Source organism: Equus quagga, chromosome 1 (assembly GCF_021613505.1).
Source record: "Equus quagga isolate Etosha38 chromosome 1, UCLA_HA_Equagga_1.0, whole genome shotgun sequence".
Classification (NCBI taxonomy): Eukaryota; Metazoa; Chordata; class Mammalia; order Perissodactyla; family Equidae; genus Equus; species Equus quagga.
This window is the reverse complement of record NC_060267.1, coordinates 165,872,197-165,894,056: the sequence shown is the minus strand read 5'-3', so window position 1 is coordinate 165,894,056 and position 21,860 is coordinate 165,872,197. Positions and strand designations below refer to the sequence as shown.

Genomic DNA, 21,860 nt, shown 5'->3' with positions numbered 1-21,860 from the left:
CACCGTGCAGGAAATAAACAAGGTCAGCCTTTCCCGCTTTTTTCCCTGATAAACAGCCACATGTTCTCTCTCTCCTGAAGATGTGGAATCTCATCTATTCTCTATTGTGTCTATTACCTGAAAGCCCAGGTTTCTGGGGATGCCTTACCCTTACTCAAATGGAAAACCTTCCGGCGGTATCTCACAGGTCTCTAGCACAGTCCATTGTTAGGTGTACCAGCAAGATTAAGTATGACAAAATGCTTTTGACATATGTGACAGGTAGAAGGATCTAATATTTTATCTTTTACCATCAGCATTTGACAGAAATGAGGTGGGAGGCAGCTGAAAGCAAGTGGTAGAGAATCCATAAAGAAAAAAAGAAATTTCTTGAGTACTAACTCCTTTGTGGCTCACTAGGTGGGGCCATGATATGACACAAAAATGAATCGGGACCGGCTAGTAGCATGGTGGTTAAGGTCGTGCATCTGACTTCAGTGCCGTGGGATTCATGGGTTTGGATCCTGGGCACGGACCTACATTTTGCTCATCAAGCCATGCTGTGGCAGTGTCCCATGTACAAAATAGAGGAAGATGGGCACAGAGGTTAGTTCAGGGACAATCTTCCTCATCAAAAAAAAAAAAAAAAGAATCAGAAAAAGATCAATCCCACATGTTGAGAATCAGAGATAGTTTATATGGTGTATAATGTGCTGAGTGCCACCCGAGATAAAATGCTATGAGACAGAGTGAATGGGTGGGGAGTGATTTCTGGCAAGGAAATTATGAGAGTCTTTGAGGAGCAGGCAGCATTTCAGGTGGGCCTGGGAGGATGGGCAGGATTTGAAGATGGGCTAGGAGGAAGGAGATTAGGAAAGGAATGGCCCAAGCACAGCTGAAAAGGTGTGAAACAGTGGAGGATGGACAGGAAGCAGAAAGTAGATCCATTTCCCCTGGGTGGAGGAGAATAGAAGACACCGATATTTGAAATACCTATTCTGTCACTTTGGTGGTTTAGGAACTATTCCCCATCAAAGATTTCCTTAGATGTTGACAAGAAGTTCATGAGAGTTCGGTTATTTGCTTTTTACACTCATAATCTGACGTGATGTGTCCAAAGGATTGGGTGGTGGATATAGGGGTCTCACCAATGCATTTATATACATTTCAATCTTGCAAGGCCCCAAATTAAATTACGGAAGAGGAAATTTGGAGGCAAAACGACCAGCTATTTCAACTGTGAATAGCATCTTCCTATGAGGTGCAAGTTTGGCCATCTGCCATTTCCAGCATTATTTTACCTCGATAAAAACGGGATAATGGCAGGCTTGTGGGAGTTAAGAGCAAATTTGGGTCTGAAGATGAGAAATATCTGTTAACAACAAGAACCGAGCGATCCGCACACGTCATTCATCTGGAGTCAGGAAGTGGCAGCTTGACGGCTCAGCAGCGCGGAGCCCTGGAAGCCCCGCAGCTGTTCCTCCGGCACTGCGGCGGCCGTCACCATGGCAACGCCCCTCCCGGGAGAGCAGCTCGGCCGTGGAAACCACCAGCATTTAAAAATTAACGCAGATGATCCTGGATTGGATCCTGCTCGAGAAAAAACATTCTTATAGAAATGTTCTTTCTAAAGACATAATTGGGACAAATGGGCTAAACTTGAATATGGATTGTGGATTAGATGGGTGGTTCTCAAACTCCAGAGTGCTTCAGACTCACCTGGAGGGCTTGTCAAAACACACATTGCCGACCCCACCCCTAGACTTTCTGATTCAGCATGGCTGGGGTGGAGGCTGAGAGTCTGTGTTTCTACAAGTTCCCAAGTGAGGCTCATGCTGGCTGGTCTGGGATCAAACTTGAGAACCGCTGGATTACATACTAGCATTGTATCCATGCTAATTTCCTGATTTTGATCATGGTACTGTAGTTATGTAAGAAAATGTCCTTGGCCTTGGAACATACTCACAGTAGTATTTAGGACAAAGGGGCATCGTGTCTGCAACTCACTCTCAAATAGTTCAGGACAAAATATAAACAGATAGATAAGATGAATAAATAGAATGATACAGCAAATGTGGAAAAATGATACCAATTGGCAAATCTAGATGAAATATATATATAGGAGTTCATTGTGTTATTCTTGTAATTTTGCCGGTAGATTAAAATTACATTAGAATTAAAATTTTTTTTAATTAATGCAGGAAGAGAAAATTATAGCTTATCATGTAGAACTGTCTAATATGGTAGCCATTGGCTACATGTGCTTATTTAAATTTATATTAATTAAAATTAAATAAAATTTAACATCCAACTCCTCAGTCACACTGGCCATCCTTCATCAAGTGCAAAAGTGTCCTGTATGTATGACTAGTGACTACTGTATTGGACACAACAAACATAGAACATTTCCATCATCACAGAAAGTTCCATCGGACTGTACTGACTATAGAGAAAAATATTTTAAGATCAGGAAAGAGTCTTTGGAAAACTCAGTGTGCCACAAGCAGCAGTAGAAGTGACAGTCACAAAGCAGTCGGAGTCAGTGGTTTTCCACATAAGATAGTTTACTAACTGAAAGGGGCTAAAGGAAGAAAAACGATTAAATCATATGGATCATAGTGTAGCTGCATATGTAAATGCCTGTAGTTCTGCATGGGTTAGTGACATAATTGCCAGAGTGGCTGTTCACTAAGACCACTCTGAACACATCATTTTATTGATTTTCTTAACAATCCATTGGATGAAGGAGAAGTAAACATCCAAACGTCCTGGTTCTTTTTTTTTTTCCTTGCTTTCCTCCAAGCAGAAGAGGCATGAAATCTGGATGGGGAAACACCCAGGAAGGCTAAGCTGGGGAGGCTGCCCTGAAGGGGAATAGCTGAGACTTAGACTATTTCAAACTTTCAGATATTTTAACCTGGCTATTGATTTCATTTTCATGATACACCAGCTCGTGTGTAAAGCAGACCAGGTGGCTATCCCTACTCCTTCCGAGCTGCTTCTCCTGCCTCTTCTTTTCTTCGTCTCAAACACATGGCACCCTCTGGTTGCCCAAAGTTTCTGACCCAATCAGGCCTGCTTTCCACTCTAAAGAGCATCATCTTTCTCCCAACATCATTTCTTTGGGCCTCAGCAACACCCAGGTAATGAACTAAATACACTCTAAAGTGTAAATAGAACTAAATTCTCCCAAGGTGCATTTGGCTAATGCTAGCTCCCAGAATATTCTGGGAGACAATTTCTGAGCAAGGTCATCTTTGGGTATCGTCTTGCTGACCCAACTCTTGTGACCCCCAGCCCCCACCTAGCCTCTCAGGAGTGAACCCACAGATCCATGTTACAGCTGCACCTTGTCAATTTCACGCTCTGGCACCTTCCTAAGGAGCTTCATACTCACTTGGGACTCAGTAAAATGCACAGCTATTATCCCTTGGAGAGAACATGGAGTGGCAGGGAAAATTGTAAATACCTGAAGCCATAAATCACAAACCAATAAATATGAAGGATTTCCATGGGGAAAATGAGCTATATTTCCATTTCCAAATTTCCATTTGGGAAAATGAGCCACAGAGCTAGAACCCAGAACTCAGGAGCTGTGCCTCTGCTCTGTCCAGGCCTCTGTTATAGCATTAAATGTCCATCTAACCATTGGGCCACTGTAGGAGGTTTGGGGGATGCTTTCCCACAAAAAATATTGACGCATTCTTCTGCAGATATTCTTCCTTAAAACATATTCCTTCTGAGTTTTCCAAAGGAGAGAAACCCTTCATTAGAAACACATTTGTCAATTACTTATAGATGATCATTTTTAGCTGCGAGACATGAGATCCCAGGTCTTTACAGTTCAGTTGGTGGTTTGATAATTGAACTTTTGAGATGTCTCTTTACAGACAGCTTTTTAGTTTGAAACAGATTTTTATTAAGATTTCGAAAAGAGAAGAAGAGTCTCACCTCACAGTACTCCGTGATAATGCACAAATTATCTTGCTCCACAAAACTTGCATGGAACTTGACAATGGCTGGGTGGTCCAGCTTGGAAAGGAGCTGGGCCTCCAAATTGGCCTGCACAGTCTCATTTGGATTGAGTCCTCCAACAGAGATTTCCTTCAGGACCTTTCTGCAGCCAAAAAAATTTTTTAAATACATTTAGAGCTAAAAAACACATTTGATAAATGTGAATAAGTGGTGCAGGACCATCTAATTGATAGCCAGGCTGCAACCTACTCATAGGCCTGGTATTGCCTCTTATGACACTGTGTCCCCTGCTGGTCCCTCGGCTTGCCTCTCCGTCCTGGACAGTGATACGGCTTCCCCACAGCCTCTGACCTCCGTACCTGTGGCTACAGTTTTGGTCAAACAGGACAGAGATGGAGCTAATCTTGAGCAACATCTCTGCAGTGGCTCTTCCTCTGCCGCCTCAGATGTCTCTCTAGATGTCTCCATTTCTCTTTGCCTCTTGCATGGTGTCTCTGTTTCTGTCTTTTTCTGTCTCTGTGTGTTTTCTCTTTCTTCTTATCTATTTTCCTCTGTTCCTGTCTGCTTTTCTATTTCTCTCTCTATTCCTATCTTAGTGTCTCTCTGTTTCTCTGTCTCTGTCTCTTTTTATATAATATATATGAATATAATATAAATATAAAATATGTCACCGTCACTCTGTCTCTCTGTTCTGTCTTATTCTGTCTTTGATTATCTACCTCTTTCCCTCTCTTACTCTCTGTCTGCCTCTGTGTCTCTCTCTGCCTCTGTGTGTGTATTTAAACACACATATACACACATACTTCTGTCTCTCAGCTCTAAAATTTTCCAAATCTATTAACTTAATAGCAATAAGATCAGTATCTATTTATTTTCTTTTTAAAACTATCTTTGGCATATCATTCTTTATTGCTCCCAGTATTTAGAAGAAGAAAAAAATCTAAAAACATTGACGGAGATATTTAGGATCTTGAGTGTGTATAAATAGCACAAGAGCTCATTAAATCGCCCAAATTATTAATTTAAAAATTGTGACAACTTAATGAGGAGTGGACCAAAACATTATCTCTTCCCATCTAAGAAAAAAATGGTCTGATGAACAAACCAATTATAGTACCACACTGTAAACTAGATTGCCAGGGAGAAGCACTTTCGAGCACCAATTATGTGTGCAGACAGATTCTGCTGATTATAAGCGAGCTTTAGCTGTTCATTAAGGCAAGTTCTACAGGACTCATACCAGAAAACATTTTGCAAAAATGCTCTTTAAGTGTTACTACCTATGCATATTAATGAAAATGTATTTATAGTAGAAACTCTCTTAATTAAAAGCCCTTTAACCAACTCATAGATTAAGCAGCGTCCTCCAGTCTTTTCTAACAGATGCTGAGGGCTGCCTTTGCCATAGGGAGTGCCTGTGGCCAGTGGATGGATGCTCTCTGGCACGCCCATGAACTTCTGCCCTTCCAGTTGAGATGTGTGCTTACCCAAGTCATTGAGTTTATTCCCAAATGTCTTTATGCCAGTTGTGCTCATTATTGTAAGTTTGTGACTTAAATATGACAAACTGATGAAGGATGAGTGTGAAAGTTATCTTTTTTAGGGAAACCAAGTCAAATGCTTACTAAAAAACTTGATAATGACAAGTTGCAAAAAAAAAATGTTAAGTAATTGACAAGACTGTTCTAAAATGTTGGTTAAAAAATGTAAAAATCTAGTATTCTGAATTGAGATTGCTAAATTCTCATTCCTCTTTAAAGAAGGTAAACCTGGGAAACTTAATCAACATATTTCAGGTGTAGTTTATGCAAAAGAGACGAAGAGACCTCTAATCAGAGGATGTTAGATGTTGGCTGCGCATCAAAAAAATCAGAGAAATGTACAATGATATGTTTTAAATTAATGTAAATATTTTAGTTATGTCATTTCATTTTACAATTGTCTCCTCTATGTAACCAAGTACCAGCCCCAATCCCATTGGATAGGAGGGGTCCTACCATTCTTCAAAATGTGATTATACTATAAACTTTTCATTGATTCAAACAAGGCTTTCTCTCTAGTTGTTTCACTGTGGAAGAAAAGTAATTTCCTCAGGCAATACCAGAGATAGAACTTGTTTCTTCTTTCAGATGCAGGCCTAGAAGCTGTGATATTGGAGTCAGCATGGTACTGTCCAGTTTTCACCCATTCCATTTCTCAGTGGTAAAAATTTCATAAAAATTGTAAATTAGACAATCTGTCCTAGAAGCTGAGATCCTACGTAGGAAAACTTAGAAAGTGTCCTTACCTTACTCAGGTGTTGGCTAAGATTTGGCTTTTTTTCCTGACCTATAAAAGCTGTGTTATGTTTCCATTCTCCAAAATCTCATAAGGAGAACCTTCTGTTTCAAGATGACCATTATCGGGAAATCAGTTTTCCTAAAATTTGAGTCCCATAACATTTTATTCATCTTAAATGTTCTTCATGGTCTCCCCATTCTGAATTCATCCTGTTCCCAAAAGACAACCACAGCCCACCTGACTGTTTCCACAAAGAGCAGGCCAATTGCATTGAAAGCACAGCTCTGCACCAGGAGCCTCACGAGCTCCACTCGGCATTTCCAGGCATCTTTAACAATGACTGCAATTTAGAAAGTTGGAATATTTGCTTCCCTTGCCCTAATGGTGCTTTCACATTGGTTTTGTTAGGCAATAAACACTTTATTAGGCTACTACTCGATAATGAAGTAGATTCTAGAGAAATGCTTGCCTATTCTATAGAAAGACTGATCTATCAAGAATTCGGTTAAAAATGACCTCATGTTATTAAGAGTGGCATCTCAGACTGTTAGAATACTAAAAGGACATGAAATGACATAGGCAGCTATGCTTTCCTGCAACTTCTGAAGATTACAAAGCAGCAGGCAGAGCTCAATGACATCTTCATAGTGCTTCCCCAGTCATTTACTGTGCCCCAGCTAACGTGCAGCTGTAAAGTCACAGTGGTTAAACATGACAATACAAAGCTTTACACAAACTTGAAATATTCTCTTTCTGTGAAGGAACAAATGCTATAAAAAGCTTTAAGATACTTACTTTTCCTTGCAAACAAATATTATGCAACGGAGCGGGAGATTTTACATATAGTTACCTGAGCCTCATGTGGCAGCCTGATGATAAAGCATAAAATCTCATTTGCCCACAGCTTAGCAGACGAAGGTAGGGCTATTAAGATCCGTGATATCTAATATAATCATCTCTAGCTGACACAGAGACTTTCTACCTTCCTTACCTAAAATCGTGTCACTGAACTGACAGGAAACTCTCATTGCATATCACTTAATATGAGATCCATTTCAGCCAAAGACACAGCATGGAAACTTACCAAGTCAAGGACAGCTTGTCACCTGCTCAGTGACTCTCAGCTTGTCACCCACTCCTAAATAACATGACAGACATTTATTTTATCAGAACTTCAACCATTTGGGAGAAACTTTGTGACAGAAGCAAAAACAAGCATTCCTGCAGACTCACTCATTTTGCAAACTTTCTGTTCTGTTGCCTAAGTGGCATTCTTCAGTCTTTCTAGAATCACTAGTGAACTGAGAAACTTTGGAACGTGACTTTGGAAATTTGAGACTACTATAGCTAATTTCATTCCCTCAAAATTGGCCCACCTTTCATACAAATAGGGCAGATGATTTTTATTTTTTTTACTGGGAAAGATTTGCCCTGAGCTAACATCTGTTGCCAATCTTCCTCTCTCTCTCTCTTTTGTTTTTTTCTCTCCCCAAAGCCCCAGTACACAGTTGTAGACTCTAGTTGTAGGTCCTTCTAGTTCTTCTATGTGAGCTGCTCCACAGCATGGCTACTGACAGGTGAGTGGTGTGGTTCTATGCATGGCAAGCAGGCTTGGGCCACTGAAGGGGAGCTCGTCAAACTTTAACTGCTAGGCCATCAGGGCTGGCTCCAGGTGATATTTTTGAGATGTTAATCAAAGGTTGCTTTTTCACAAATTTCCTTGTATCATTTCACATTTTCCCCACTGAACCAGCAGCATATGCTGCCTCAGGAAAAAAATGGCATCATAAACTATAGAGAACATGAGTCAAATCCCTGGCTTTTGATTTTCCAAAGGACAGTCCAAGGCCAAAGAGAAGAGATCTGGAGGAACATCTGGGTAGTGGGTGAGTGTCCTCCCTGCCCCCAGTGAGAAAGAGACCCTCTCGACCAGATGAAGGGGAGGCAAGAAAATTAGGTACCACTGGGCCCTTGGAAATAGTTCCTGTCCCCTAGGCCGGGTCCAGAGAGGGAAGTAGGAACAGAATTCCAAGATAGGTAGGGTAACCTAAGAGCAGAAGATCTGTGCTCTCTTTCCAAAGCAGGCCATAGAAAATAGCAAGACCTTCACATTTTCTTGTTTCCTGCAAGGGATAGGAGTGAAAGAAAGGTCTTCAAGAGGCAAGTAAGCCAATGGGGCTAAGAGAGCTCTAGAATCTCCAGTGAGAAGTGCAGAAACAGCAGAATGACGTCCCACGCAGCCACGACCATCTCGGTGAGGGCCAGTCAGCTGGGGGACTGGAAGGCTTCACAGTTAGTCTGGAGATTATTAGCTATGGTCCCTTCCCTTGTGATTTAACTGTCAACGATCAAGCATTGCATTGCTAGAGTAGGTACCCACTGTACGTCTACAGTGTAGCGGGCACTGCCCTTGTGTCCACTGGGAAGACAGACATTAAACAGGTAAGTGTGCATGAATGTGTGGATATACGTATGTTTGTATTTTTAAAAACTTCAAATGAAGACGAATGCTCTAAAGTTAGGGTAAATGATGTCTAAGGCCCTCCTGATTTAAAATTCTATGCCTCTCTAACGTGATCAGTAGCTATTGCACCCACTGAGGGCAAAGCCACAGAAAATAAATTTTAACCTCAGCTTAAACAAGAGAGTAATTTTTTGCTTATTGTTTCCTTTTTATTTTTTAATCTGCTCAGGACTTTTAAGATAGAGTTTTCATCCATCTAACAAGGCAGCAATTATTTTAATTAATCCTTTCTTAAATGTTAAGCTCTCATTTTTTTCTAATTTACATGGAAATACAGTTTCATTATAGAAATTTCTGAAAACAAAACATAAGGAAAACATTACCCGCAATCCACCATAGAGATAAGCAGCATTAACCTTTTTGTGTATTTCCTTTCCATCTTTTTGCTACATATTTTTTTTTAACAGTAGAAGCCAAATGGTTTACACAATTGGCCTGCTGGGAGTTTCACGGGATATTATTACAGCAGACACCAGTCATTTGTGGCTGCCCAGAATCCTTAGACAGTCTCCCAACATTGTAGTAGATCCCTGGCCTGTAGGTCCTGTCTTCCTCAGATAGATAAAAACAAACAAACCCTATATCTCCCGCCTCCAAACCTATATCTCCCGCCTCCTTTGTGTTGGGGTGCCAAGGTGTGACTCAAGTTCTGCCAGGCAGCTGCAGCCACCCAAGACTTTGCCTTGGGTATGAGCTGTGCGAAGAAACATGGCGGGCACAGGGCCTCCCTTTTGCTAATAAAGGTGTCATAAGAAACAGCGTGGCCCTGGGGGCAGTGGCAGCAGGCCACTTCAGGGGCATGGTTCTGGCTGACGTTCCTGGAGATTTGGCCTTCAGCCTGCTCCGAGGCCCTCCCGCTGCTGCTGGGCACTGTTTCCGGAACAAATCCTTTCTACTTAAACTGCGCAGAGGGTGGCTGCCCATCTCCACACCTGGGAGCCCTGACCAATGCCATTACGCATCACATAAGCACGTTCAGGGGTTACCACGGATCACTGGTACACACCTCAGGATAAGGAAAACCAAACCTCCAAAGGTTTGACTCATTTGGGGTTAATTTTTATTATTTATATGAGTCTTAAAGCTTAGGATCTTCTAAAGGATTCAAGGCCACAGTATTTCTTTCTTCATTTATGACTAGAAATAGCATGAGAGTGAAAAACATCCTTGTTAAAGTTGTTTTATTCCCTTCAATAGGATATATATAACTTTAAAGTGTAAAGGGCATGAAAAAATATAATAGCAGAGAGTGATATTTATTCCAAAAAGTGGCCCATTGATAAAAAGTGGAAAAGCCAGGAACTGAAGATACCTAAAGGAGTAGCTGAGAAAACATTGTAGGTGGTAGTGAAGAGTATACTACAGATGGGATTTTATTTTATTTCAGTTGTTTTTCCTTCTCTCAGCAATTTAAAAGCATATTTTTAATGTCTGTGGTCAGAGAAAAGGACAAAGTGATTTTATGGGTCATCATCATCTGCCATAGTCTCTGAGCTCTTGTGTTTTTAACAATTAAATCCCTGATGCCCGCTCTTTGGGGGTGAGAATGATCGGATTCCTCTGGTCTTTTCCTCTCCACCCCTGATCACAAGCATGTAGCAGAGTTTTTGGACACAGCACGGGCTTAGATCCCATCATGGTACAGTGCAGAGATGGCAAACTGCTGGCACCCAGGGCGGGCCTCAGCAACTAAGGTGCAAACTCCGTCTGCTGAGCCCAACGTCAGACACCACACAAGGCCCCAGTCAGTCACTACCAAATACCATAAGATAGAAAATTCCACACTTCTGTTATTTCACTGTCTATTGACTGCTCTCTCTATGTCAAATACAATGCCAAGTGCTGGGGATACAAAGATGAGAAGAGAAAACTCATGCCCTCCAAGAGAGCTCAGTCTCACGGGGGAGGCCAACAAGCATAAAAATAGTTGAACGACTTCATGATAAATGCGATAAAAGAGCTGGGGGTGGAGAGTGGGGATCCCTAATCCTCCTTTGAGGAGAGAAGAAAACCCAAAATCTATAGACTAGAGCCCCAGGACATCCGCTTCTGCACACAGAAATGACTTTGCAGTATGCCAAATCGCCTTTTCCCCAGGTGGATCCCAAGTAGCAAAAGAAATGAATTTATCATTCTTTAGTATTTTCCCTGTATAAATCAATACCCAGTAGAGGAATGTCTGTATTTTCATTACTTGAATAAGCTATGAAAGTTAATAAGCATGTGACTTACAAAAAAAAAGAACTACTTAAGAATTTCTATATCTACATATCATCCTTTAGAGTAACACACACACACACACACACACACACACACACACTCCTACAGTCTACATTATATAGAATGTGGAATGAAAATGTTACAGGGAGGGAACTTTTTAAAAGATCTGTGAAACTAGCAGGTTCACAAACCACTCCTTCCTTCCTTCCTCCCCACTCTTTTATCTATCCCCATTTTTATCCAAAAAAAGCACTTAAGCTTTATGTAACAAGATTTTTAAAAATAAATGTGAGGAACTCTCCCATTAAGCCAAGCTCTGCTCCAGAGGACTCTCTTAATTTGGGGTCCCCAGGAAGCAACCCCTGAGAAAAAGATTTGAGTGCAAGTAGTCAATGTGGGCAGTGAGAGGGGAGTTGGGGAGTGAGATGAAGGAAGGAGGCCATTCGAGGGCATCTTATCAAGCTGCTTCCCACTGCGGGCACCTGGGGCTTAATTTTTTGAAGGAAATCTGGAGCAAGCCTAGAACACGCCTCTGAGTTCCCGTGTCCGATGGGCCAGGACCAAAACTCCCTTCATTTGCTGCTTAAGGCTGCTCCCTGGGAGCATTAACTCCCCTACTCTTCCACCCTGTGGGAGGACAAGGGGCCCCACCGGCCAGGGAGAGGCCTAGGGCAGAACTGCAGGAACTAGCAATTGGAGGCTGGGTCCACACACAGAATATATTAACCATGCAGGGGATACAGGTAGGGCACCAACATCATCTGTAGAAATAAAAATAAAGGAAATTTCCTCCATTTTAAATTCTGGCCTATTTTATTTGAATTCCTCAAGATGGCTAGGATATACTGATTCCTAGACAAAGCAAACTGTCTTGAATACTGAATAATGAAACTGCAAATCAATGATAACCTATAGATGAATTCCGTTTCCTATGCATTTCAAGACTGATTTAGTTTACAAACACAATAGCAGCATATAGGAGTATTATGTACAAATAAGAAGCAAAGATAAATAATTAACAGTAAATAATAATACAGATAATAAACAAAGAACCAATAAGAGTAGAAGTATTTCAGACATTTTTGTTTGGCAAATATGCTATTCCTGGCTCCATCTAGATTATATTTTCTTTTGTGGTGACAACTTCCACACAGGGTTTCAATGCTGGTACCATAACAAATTCTGCAAATTGCCTTTTTTTCTAAGGAACAGAAGAAAGTAAATAGAAATTTCAGGAGTAGGAGGATTTAAGACAAATATTGCCTGAATAAAAAAAATATCTAATAATCATGTGAATTCAATGACTTTTCCCATCTGTATAAATTTAAAAAAAAATAGAAATGGCTTGAGCACATGTCTTATGGCCGGAAACAGTGCTGATGCTCATCCAAGGTTGTCTGCAGAGAATCTCCCATGTCAACGCAAGAATAGAACTGGCTTCAGGATGAGCCATTTCAGCCCTTTTCCAGAGGGCTCCTTGGAGGTCACATGGAGAGGAGACGAAATGTCTAACCACTCTGTTGTGCAAAGCCCTTCTCCTAGGGCTTGGGTGAAGAATCTATAGCTAAGCCAAGAAACACATGAGTGGGTATTAGTTAACTAGGGATCTGCAAAGTCAGCCTTTCTTCTGACCATGTTGGGAAAGCCTATGTATTTGTGCGCTCACAACAAGGCGGCTATTTCCTCCCCCATTTCTAAATCCAAGCCTCTAGACTGTCTCATGAAAGAGTTCATTGAGAACAAATTGTCCTTCGCTCTCCTTTCAGCCAAAAAAACAAGTAGATTCCCTTCATGGTGGCCAGCTTTCTGGAGCTTCTTCCTATGGACTCTAAAAGTTCTCTTTACAGCCAGGGATGTGGTAGAGTCAATTCTAATTTCCCCCTCAAAACTGTTTAAAGCCGCTCTTCTCCCCTCTCCTCCCAGACACCTCCAGACAAAAGTAGAATTGGTCAGGAAATCCTACTTTTCTTATTTATACAGATGAGCAAAGTCACTGACTATTGTGGCTTAATTATTTTAAGAGACACTGAAGGCTATCCACCCATCTCCCCACACTTCCACCAGCATATGCTCTGGAGAGGAGGACCCTCTCCTTAGCCCCTGGACAAATCATAATTGATCTAAGCCTATCGCATAATCCTATTCGCCTTGCCAGTGATTAGTTTAGACAAGTGACGTGATTCTGGCCTGTGAGACGTGAGAAGTCTCTTGGGCGTTTTCTGGGAAAGATGTTCCTCACTGATAAAAAGAGAAGCATGGAAGGAAACTCTTCTTTAATCTTGCCTCCACATTTTATCTGCACGTGACTCCTTGAACTTTAGCAGCCAGCTGGGGCTATGAAGGAAGCCACCCTAAGATGACAGCCTGAATGGTGGAAAAGAGAAGGAACCAAGGTCCCTTATGATGCTGTGAGCTGTGGACTTCGTCAACCCTGGATCTGTTCTTCCTCTAGACTTCTTGTTAGGGAGATAAGTCTTTCTTAGGGTTTAAGCCATTTTGGAAGCCAAAGACATTCTGTAGCAAAAAGACTTTACAAGATGGAAGAGGAGACATTTAAAGAAGAGATTAGAAGCAGAGGTGGAGAATGTGGTAACCACTCCACTCATTTGTACACACTTAAGGTCATGAAACCCAAACGATGAAGTTAGACTTAGCTGTGCTGTACATAAAGATTAGAACAAAGGTAAGCCCCTTGAAAACAGAGGGGGCTAGGTTTTATTTACTTAGAAAGTACTAAGTCTCCTAATTTAAACTGGAAAAGATATAATTTGGCTCTTGTCTACTTGGATGTTGGTACGAATCTTCAAGAAATTATGACAAAGTAAACTCTAATGAACTATACAAAGATAGATCTTTAGTGAGAAAAAATATTTTAATAAATGACTAGAAATTATTTGTTATTAGTAAATCTAGAAACTAAGACAACATGGTATTTCTTTAAACAATTCGAAAACATAATTTTAGTCATTAAATTCTCATATATCAAAAAGTTTAGCAGTTATCAAAAAGTATCAGGATTCAAAATGATTAAAATTCTACTACTGTTCCCTTCTTTCCCTTGAGTATTGATATAGGAATTATGATAGCAAACAGGAGATAATCTAAAATGAGTGGTAAGAAGGAAAAGAGTGAAGTAAAGGGCAGGCATAGTTCAGCAATCAAAAAATTAAAAATAAAATTAAAATATATAAATCAAAAAATGCTAAGCTGAATAAGACCAAGAAAAAAAGAATTCCTAAAATATTTGGTCTCTGCCCTCTCCTGCTCCTCCCTAAATTAAGAAAACATACTTTAGTAATAAATATGTCTTTTTCTATAATTCTCTGGAGACAGAGAGAAAAAAATTACTAATATAGTCCACCCTCAGTACCTGGGGATTGGTTCCAGGATCCCTGCAGATACCAAAATCTGTGGATGCTCAAGTCCCTTATATAAAATGCGGTAGTATGTGCATATAACCTTCGCACCTCCTCCCACTTACTTTAAATCATCTCTAGATTACTTACATTACCTAATACAATGTAAACACTATGCTACATTATACTGTATTGTTTAGGGAGAAATGACAAGAAAAAAAGTCTGCACATGTTCAGACTATGTATTTCTAGAATTTTAAAGCAGGCAAGACCCTCAGAGAGCAGATCTATCAAAGCAGTTCAACCTGTTAAACTCCTGAGAATTAAGTACTTTATCCAAGGTCATACAGTAAGTTACAGCAGAGTCACCATTTACTTCACGAAGGAGGAAACATCGCAATTCCAAAGAACAGACTTTCGTCTCCAAATTTAAGTCTCCCCTCTCTTGTTTCCGCATAGAGATCTTCAGTGTCTAGTACCTAAGACAATCTAAAACTTTTTCCTTTTTCAAACCGCTTTTCAAAGAATAAAAACTCCTGTCACCTATTCTACTCTTCCACTCCTAAGCATTAGTGAAGAAGGGAAAAACGAAAACAAAAAGTCTCTTGATGGTGATTGGAATGATGGTCTTGCTCTTAATGAGGCACTAATGAGGCTACGTCTGTTTTTCATTAATTACCATTTGAGTGTTACAGAAAATCTTACCAGCAGTCAAGAGTTATTGCCAGTTATGGAGCCCCAGATTTGGAGGTCTAGGATGAGACCATACTGAGGAGGGAGATAGTGTTTCTCAGGACTTATCTTTCCTAGCAAGGTGGTGAAATATACATTTTTGAGTTTGTCCCAGGTACCACAACTCTGCCGGTGTGATTTTGTGTCTGTGAGGGCCAGTTTTTAAAAAGTTCAATTGTGAAAACTCATTTGATTCAAAATTGTTAGACAATGCTATGCCTTAAAAACAAAAATAAATATTGATAACGTAAGACTCAATGCAACAAATCAGTCATTCACTCTATCATACTTTGAAAGGTACTGAGCTTAGAGCAAAGATCCTGTTTATGTCAGCAAGGGAACAAAGGAGCATGGCAATGTCAGGAAGGATATGAAAGAATAATTTACCATAGATAATCAGGTTAGCTTTTGTTACGACTGTTAAATGCTCCAAATTTACAATTAATGTTAGGCTGATATTCAAAATTCAATATTCTAATGCATAATTCATGTCAGGTTTTTCTTTTGAATATTACAGAAAAATACTAGAATTGTGGATTTCAATGACATAATTAGATGTGATGATACAAAGCCTACCATGAAATCAAGATACAGCGACAAATTGAGTTTTAAGAAGCAACAAAAACTGATTAGCTCCATTTCCTTGACTAGGTGAAACCAACAAAGGATAAACCCTGTTTAAAGTAAAATTAAATTATGATCCAGGCAAGAAGAAGGTTGGTGCTCCAAAAATAAAATGAAAAAATAATCTAAGGTTTCAATGAAATAAAGTCCCCTAATCTTACTTCTAGTCAGTCCTGGTTGGCTTCAAGTTAACATTAAATGAGCAAAAAGAGCAAAAAGTTTGTATTTCTAAATTTCAGTCTCTATTTCATCATCATGGTAATTGTAATATATGAACTTGAGCCAAAACTCTCTCTTGAATTTAGCTGTAGCATAAAGCAGGTCGTTGTTGTATTTAATTTTGAGATAGAAAGGGAGGAAGATAAAGCTCTGTATAGGCATACTTCCATTAGAGAGCTTAAGCAAGTGATTCTGAGTTGTATATTTCTGCTTAGTAGTGCTTATACCAAAAAAAAAAAAAAAAAAAATCTGTTTTTATGCACCAGAAAGTCAGGGCTTAACCTACCGACAGAGCTCAAATTAGAATCTACTACTATGAAAGATCTAGTTTCCCTGAATGACAGCTTATGGATTTAGTCATTGACTTGAAACGCACAAAAAAGTCCCTGTCGACTGTGTCAGAGAAGGAGGAGAGGTGCCTGTGGCTAGCCTGTCTCTGATTACACAAGGCAGCATTTTTCAGTCAGGGCAGGGAGGGGAGCCCGGTTAAACGAAGGGCTTTGGAACCTTCGTGCTTGCTGCATCTCACAGAGATGGCTGTGCAGAGTTTGTCCAAGGAGTCCACAGCAACGGCACTGGAGACCACCTCCTCAGGTCATAGCACTGAGCAAAGGACACCAAAAAAATAGTCTTCAGCATGGTTTTCCACCAGCATCGTTTGTAGAGAGCCTGGAATTTATTTGAGGATGAATCAAAGTGTGTCACGTTTGTACAATGCAAGGGAAAAGAATTTTAGATTCATAAAGCATGATATCTGAAGAAGCCTCAAAGAAGGGACACAGAATCCAAGAGCATGCTTCTCAAATTTTACTGTGCACACAAATCACTGGGGGATCTGTTCCAAGACAGGTCCAGGGGAAGCCTGAGACTGCATATTTCTAACAAGGTCCCAGGTGATGCCCTAAGCTGCTAGTCCAGGGAGCACACTGTGAGTGGCAAGGTTTAGAGCAGGTAGGGGTCCAGAAGACTGCCGGGGCTGAGAGAGTTGAAGAGCCCCAGAGTTTTCTAGAGGCTTGAGGGGAGGGCATGTTTGATGACCAGCCCATGTGAGAGGGCATGTGTCCCCCTCCCACCCCAGGAAGCATGAGATCTCATTTGACAATAAAGGTTTGGGAAGGGCTGCTGGTCCAGCCCCTCACTTTACAGATGAGGACACTGGAACCCAGAGAGGCTGTGAGACTTGACTACATGCCCTCCTGAGAATATTCCATAGCAACACCAATATGACCCCAAAACTCCAGTCAGTCTTAAAACACCATTAGGAAAATCTCCCTTACAGTTTTGGCCCAGACCCTAAAAACTGGTTTGTAATGGTTTCCTCTTGTCTGCTTCCAGTAGTGAGAAGGTACAGCTGCCCACTGACCCTTCGAACATGTCTTGTTATATAATTTATTACTTTAATGTATTTATATTCAGCCTCATTCCACAAAGGATTTGCCATAACTTATATAATAAAATAGAAAACTCAGACCAGCAAGAGTAGGTGGAAATAAGAAACAGGGAAAAGATGAACACAAATATGCTGGCCTAAAAATGTTGCTACAGTTGAGCTTCAAATTTAATTCCAAACTTCTTGGAATATATGATAATTATTATTACTATTTCTCTTACGATTTTTGCCATTATTGATGGTAATGCCATAGATGCAATTCTTGCCTATTACAAGAGGGTATTGCAATCTCTGCATTCCTTGTGACATAAACCAGTTTTCATTTTAGTCACATAGCAGTGGAGGTGTCCCCAAGGAGGACATTGGTGATTCTTTTAAATAGAACACATTCAGAAATGGAATTCCAATTTACATATGGAATAAGGCACCTCGATGTCTAATTTAAGAAAAACTTCTCAACTCTTCCCTTATTTCCTTTTCCTAAGTTCAGTACATGTGTATGGGGCACCTGAACTGTGCAAGACACTCTACTTGTCTGAGGCCTTCAAGGGGTTTACAATCCAGTGGGAGGGCAGAGACAAATAATTACAAGCTATAAGAAAGCAACATGCACCTTAAAAGGATGAAATGAGTATCCTGAAAAGAGAATCAAAGGACAAGATATGAGATAATCATAAGAAAATGTTGAACCACTAAAACAGTGATATTGGTATTAATTATGACAATAGCAAGTGCCATATAAGGAGGAGTTATTTGGTATCATGATAAGAAACTAGTATAACCCTCACTTCTGAGATGAAGAAATTAAGATACAGACAGGTTAAGACCCACACTTAAAGGCACATTGTCAATTAAGTGGCAAACCACACCTAGTAATAAGGAATCTGAGACCCCCCACTTCTGAATCCTAGGCACCTCACCACTGTGGGATCCTGCCTTCTGAGTGTAAAAGTCAGTCCCAAATGACAACACACTGAGAACACAACTTGAAGATACATTCTCTGCACCAAGGTAGATAATCTGAACAATCAGGAAAAAAGGGAGAGGCGCCTTCCTCCCTCTCCCCACCCCCACGCCCTGCCAGAAAGCACATGTTCCAAATTTCATGAAAAGTATGTTTCAGAAATTGTAGAGCAATAAGACTGACACAAATCTCTGGCAAAGATGAAAACTGATGATTAAACAGATGGCTTGTGAGCTAAGAACATGAAGCAGGGGCCAGCAGAGGCTCACATGGGCTTATGGAGAATAAGCCATACTAAATTAACCTAATTTCTTTTTGTGAGAAGGTATTTGATTGGTAGATCAGAGGGAAATACTTAGTTCTGGGATATCATGATTTCAGCCCATCTGATGAAGTCATGTTAACAGATGTCAACAAGAAGAGTCTTGTGATATCCTTTTAATATGGGAGAGATGCAATCTTCATGTGGATTCATAGCTGGTTGAATGAGCAGACCAAACGTGCTGGAGTCTGGAGTCTCAGGTCACTTTTCAAGTGCTACTTCTTGTAATGCTATTAGGATCCATCCCTAACAACATCTTCACCAACATTTTATTAATGACTTGGAAGAAGATCCAAAAAGAAATGTTTACCAAGTTTGTAGAAGATGCAAAGGCAGGCAGCATAATCAATAGACACAGGCAGAGTCAATTTTTCAAAATGATTTAAGAAGCTGAAATGTGAGCTGGAAACCATCCAGGTTAAATTTTGCAAGGCTAAACCTGAAGTTCTATAGTTACAGGTGGAAAAATCAAATCCTCAAATCTAAGACAAGTGAAATCTGGCTTAAGAGTAGAATGACTTATCTATAAAAACTCTGACAGTAGTTTAGTGGGGAAGAGAATAGTTAGTTGCCCCTCAAAATTCAATATGAGACCACAATATGATGTGACCTCTAAAACAGCTCCTGAGATTCCATGCTAATCTTAAAACGTATGAAAGGTTCTATCAGGCCCCTTGTGTTCAGGCCTGGGAACCTCATTTCAAGGGGAATGTTACCACCAAAATTAGCCCAAGGAATGATGATTAAGATGTCCAGGGGTCTTACAATCACATGACCCAAGGAAAAGAGAAACGAGACAGTCAGAGCTAATATATTTTGAGCAATAACTTATGAAAATGTGCTGGGTATATTTCCCGTGTCATTCATTTATTACTTATAATCATGTAGAGTAGTTATTATTTTCCCCATCTTACAGATGAGAAAACTAAGACTGATAATTCAGTCAATTGTCCAAAATAAGTGGAGAGAATGAGCTATCAATGCAAAAGAGTCTGACTTATGGCCAAGGCTCTTTCCACTTCATTATCAATGTAACCTCTATCCAGTAGTTACAACACTGACAATACTGAGAGAAGATTAGACTAAGAAGGGACATGATAACTACATCATACAGATCTTGTACATGCCAGGGTTTCATGCCTACACTCATGTGATTTCCCCGGCCTGGGATACCCTCTCCCTACCCTTTCTCTGCCAGATTCATATTCATCCTGCAAGACTTGGCTCCTATGCTCTCTCTTCCAGTGTCTTCTCCACTCTGTAAAAATGGGATAAGTGCCCATCTATCTAGCACACTCTGCAAGGGCTTGAAAGTGCCCATTTACATTCTTGTTGGTCTGTAAGCTCTTTGAAAGCAAGGTCATGTAAAATTTTGATTTTGTTTTTTCTTCTTCTTTCTCTTATTGAGATATAATTCATATACAATAAAATTCGCACTTTTAAAGTATACAAGTCACTGGTTTTTAGTATACTTCCAGAGGTTTGTAACCATCACCACTGTCTAATTTTAGAACATTTTCACGATCCCCGTTATGGACTGAACTGTGTCGTCCTCCTACCCCAAAATCATATCTTGAAGTCTCAATTCCCAATACCTCAGAATATCACTGGTTATTTGGAGATAAGGTCTTTAAAGAGGTGATAAAGCTAAAATGAGGCGATTAGGGTGAGGCCCTAATCCAATATGACTGGTATCTTTATAAAAAGAGAGACACACTAGGGGCACACACACACACACAGCAGAAAAGCCATGTGAAGACAGAGCAAGAAGGCAGCCATCTACACGCCAAGGTAAGAGGCCTCAGAGGAGAAATCAACCCTGCTGGCACCTTGATCTTGGACTTCCAGCCTCCAGAACTGTGACAGAATACATTTCTGTTGTTTAAGCGACCCAGTTTGCGGTATTTTGTTATAGCAGACAAAACAAGACAATCCTCAAAGAAACCTCTGACCCATTAGCAGTGACTCCCCATCCCCATGTCCCGCTGTTCCTGGCAACCACTCATACTATGATTTCTGTCTCTATGGATTTGCCTATTCTGGATATTTCACATAAATGAAATCATACAATCTCTTTCACTTAGCATAATGTTTCAAGGGTCACTCACATTGTATCAGTTTCTCATTCCTTCTTATGGCTGAACAATATTCCATTGTACAGATATACCACATTTTGTTATCCATTTGTCAGTTGATGGACATTTGGGTTGTTTCCACTTTTTGGCTAATATGAATAATGCTGCTATAAACATTTGTGCACAAGTTTTTGTGTGGACATGCTTTCTTTTGAGTATATACCTAAGAGTAGAATTGCTGGGTCATATGGGAACCCTATGTTTAACATTTTGAGAAACAAGCAGATTGTTTTGCAAAAGTGGCTGCATCATTTCACATTCCCAGCAGCAGTATATTAAGGTTCCAATTTCTCCACATCCTTACTAACACTTATTATCTATCTCTGATTCTAACCATCCTACTAGATATGATCTCTCATTATGGTTTTGATTTGCATATCCCTGATGGCTAATGATGTTGAGTATTTTTTCATGTACTCATTGGCCATTTGAATTTCTTCTTTGGAGAAATATATATTCCTATTTGTTTTTATATTCCCAGCCCCTGATCCCAAACTGGGCATACAGTGGAGACTCGATATATAGAAGTCATAAACCATTTGTAGTAGAATCACCCAGACTCCTAGATCCCAGCTGAAACCTACTGGATCAAACTTTCCATGCACAGGCCTAGGAATCTACAAGTAAACAAGGTCTGGCGAGGCAGGGAGTTCTGCCTCACACTGAATTTGAGTACTGCCTTAACTGAACTAAAGTTTCTTTAAACATCTGCAGAGCTGTGACATATTCAGAGTTAATCATGTTACCTATGCTGTTCTAGACTGCAGAAGTGGGACTGCTGGACAAGAATCACAGGCAGGAGGACATTACTTCATTAAGTGATATCAATTGAGTTTGGCTGGCCTATTTGCCAGGAAAGTCATAGAAGACAGTCTCACATTGGGTGAGATATGGGACAGCATGTGGTCCTTGTAAGAAAAGTATGCTATCTCTGTACCTGGTAGATTCCATTAATTTTAAAATATTCTGCCTTTAGATCAAACACCATCCTGGTATTGAGTATATCTAAAATGGACTAAGTCTCTACTAAAAGAGAACATATTTGTTTTTCCTACCTCTGCATGTTTTTCCTGCCTCTTGCTTTTCTCTGAAAAAGGGAAAGACAAGATTTCACCAAATCCACACAAGCTGTCTTACTTT

General features: G+C 40.2%; 1 protein-coding gene across 14 annotated transcripts in view; it reads right to left on the bottom strand.

Moving 5' to 3' along the window:
• The window catches only part of NEK11 (NIMA related kinase 11), a 245,575-nt gene that overhangs the window by 199,151 nt on the left and 24,564 nt on the right, over positions 1-21,860 (bottom strand). For 13 of the 14 annotated variants that reach the window (XM_046678210.1, XM_046678237.1, XM_046678221.1 and 10 more), the window contains one exon: positions 3,931-4,096. The exons of the other annotated variant lie outside the window; for it this stretch is intronic. In XM_046678210.1, the coding sequence (XP_046534166.1) occupies positions 3,931-4,096 (166 nt within the window). The remainder of the gene's footprint in view (positions 1-3,930; positions 4,097-21,860) is intronic. 14 annotated transcript variants of the gene reach the window in all.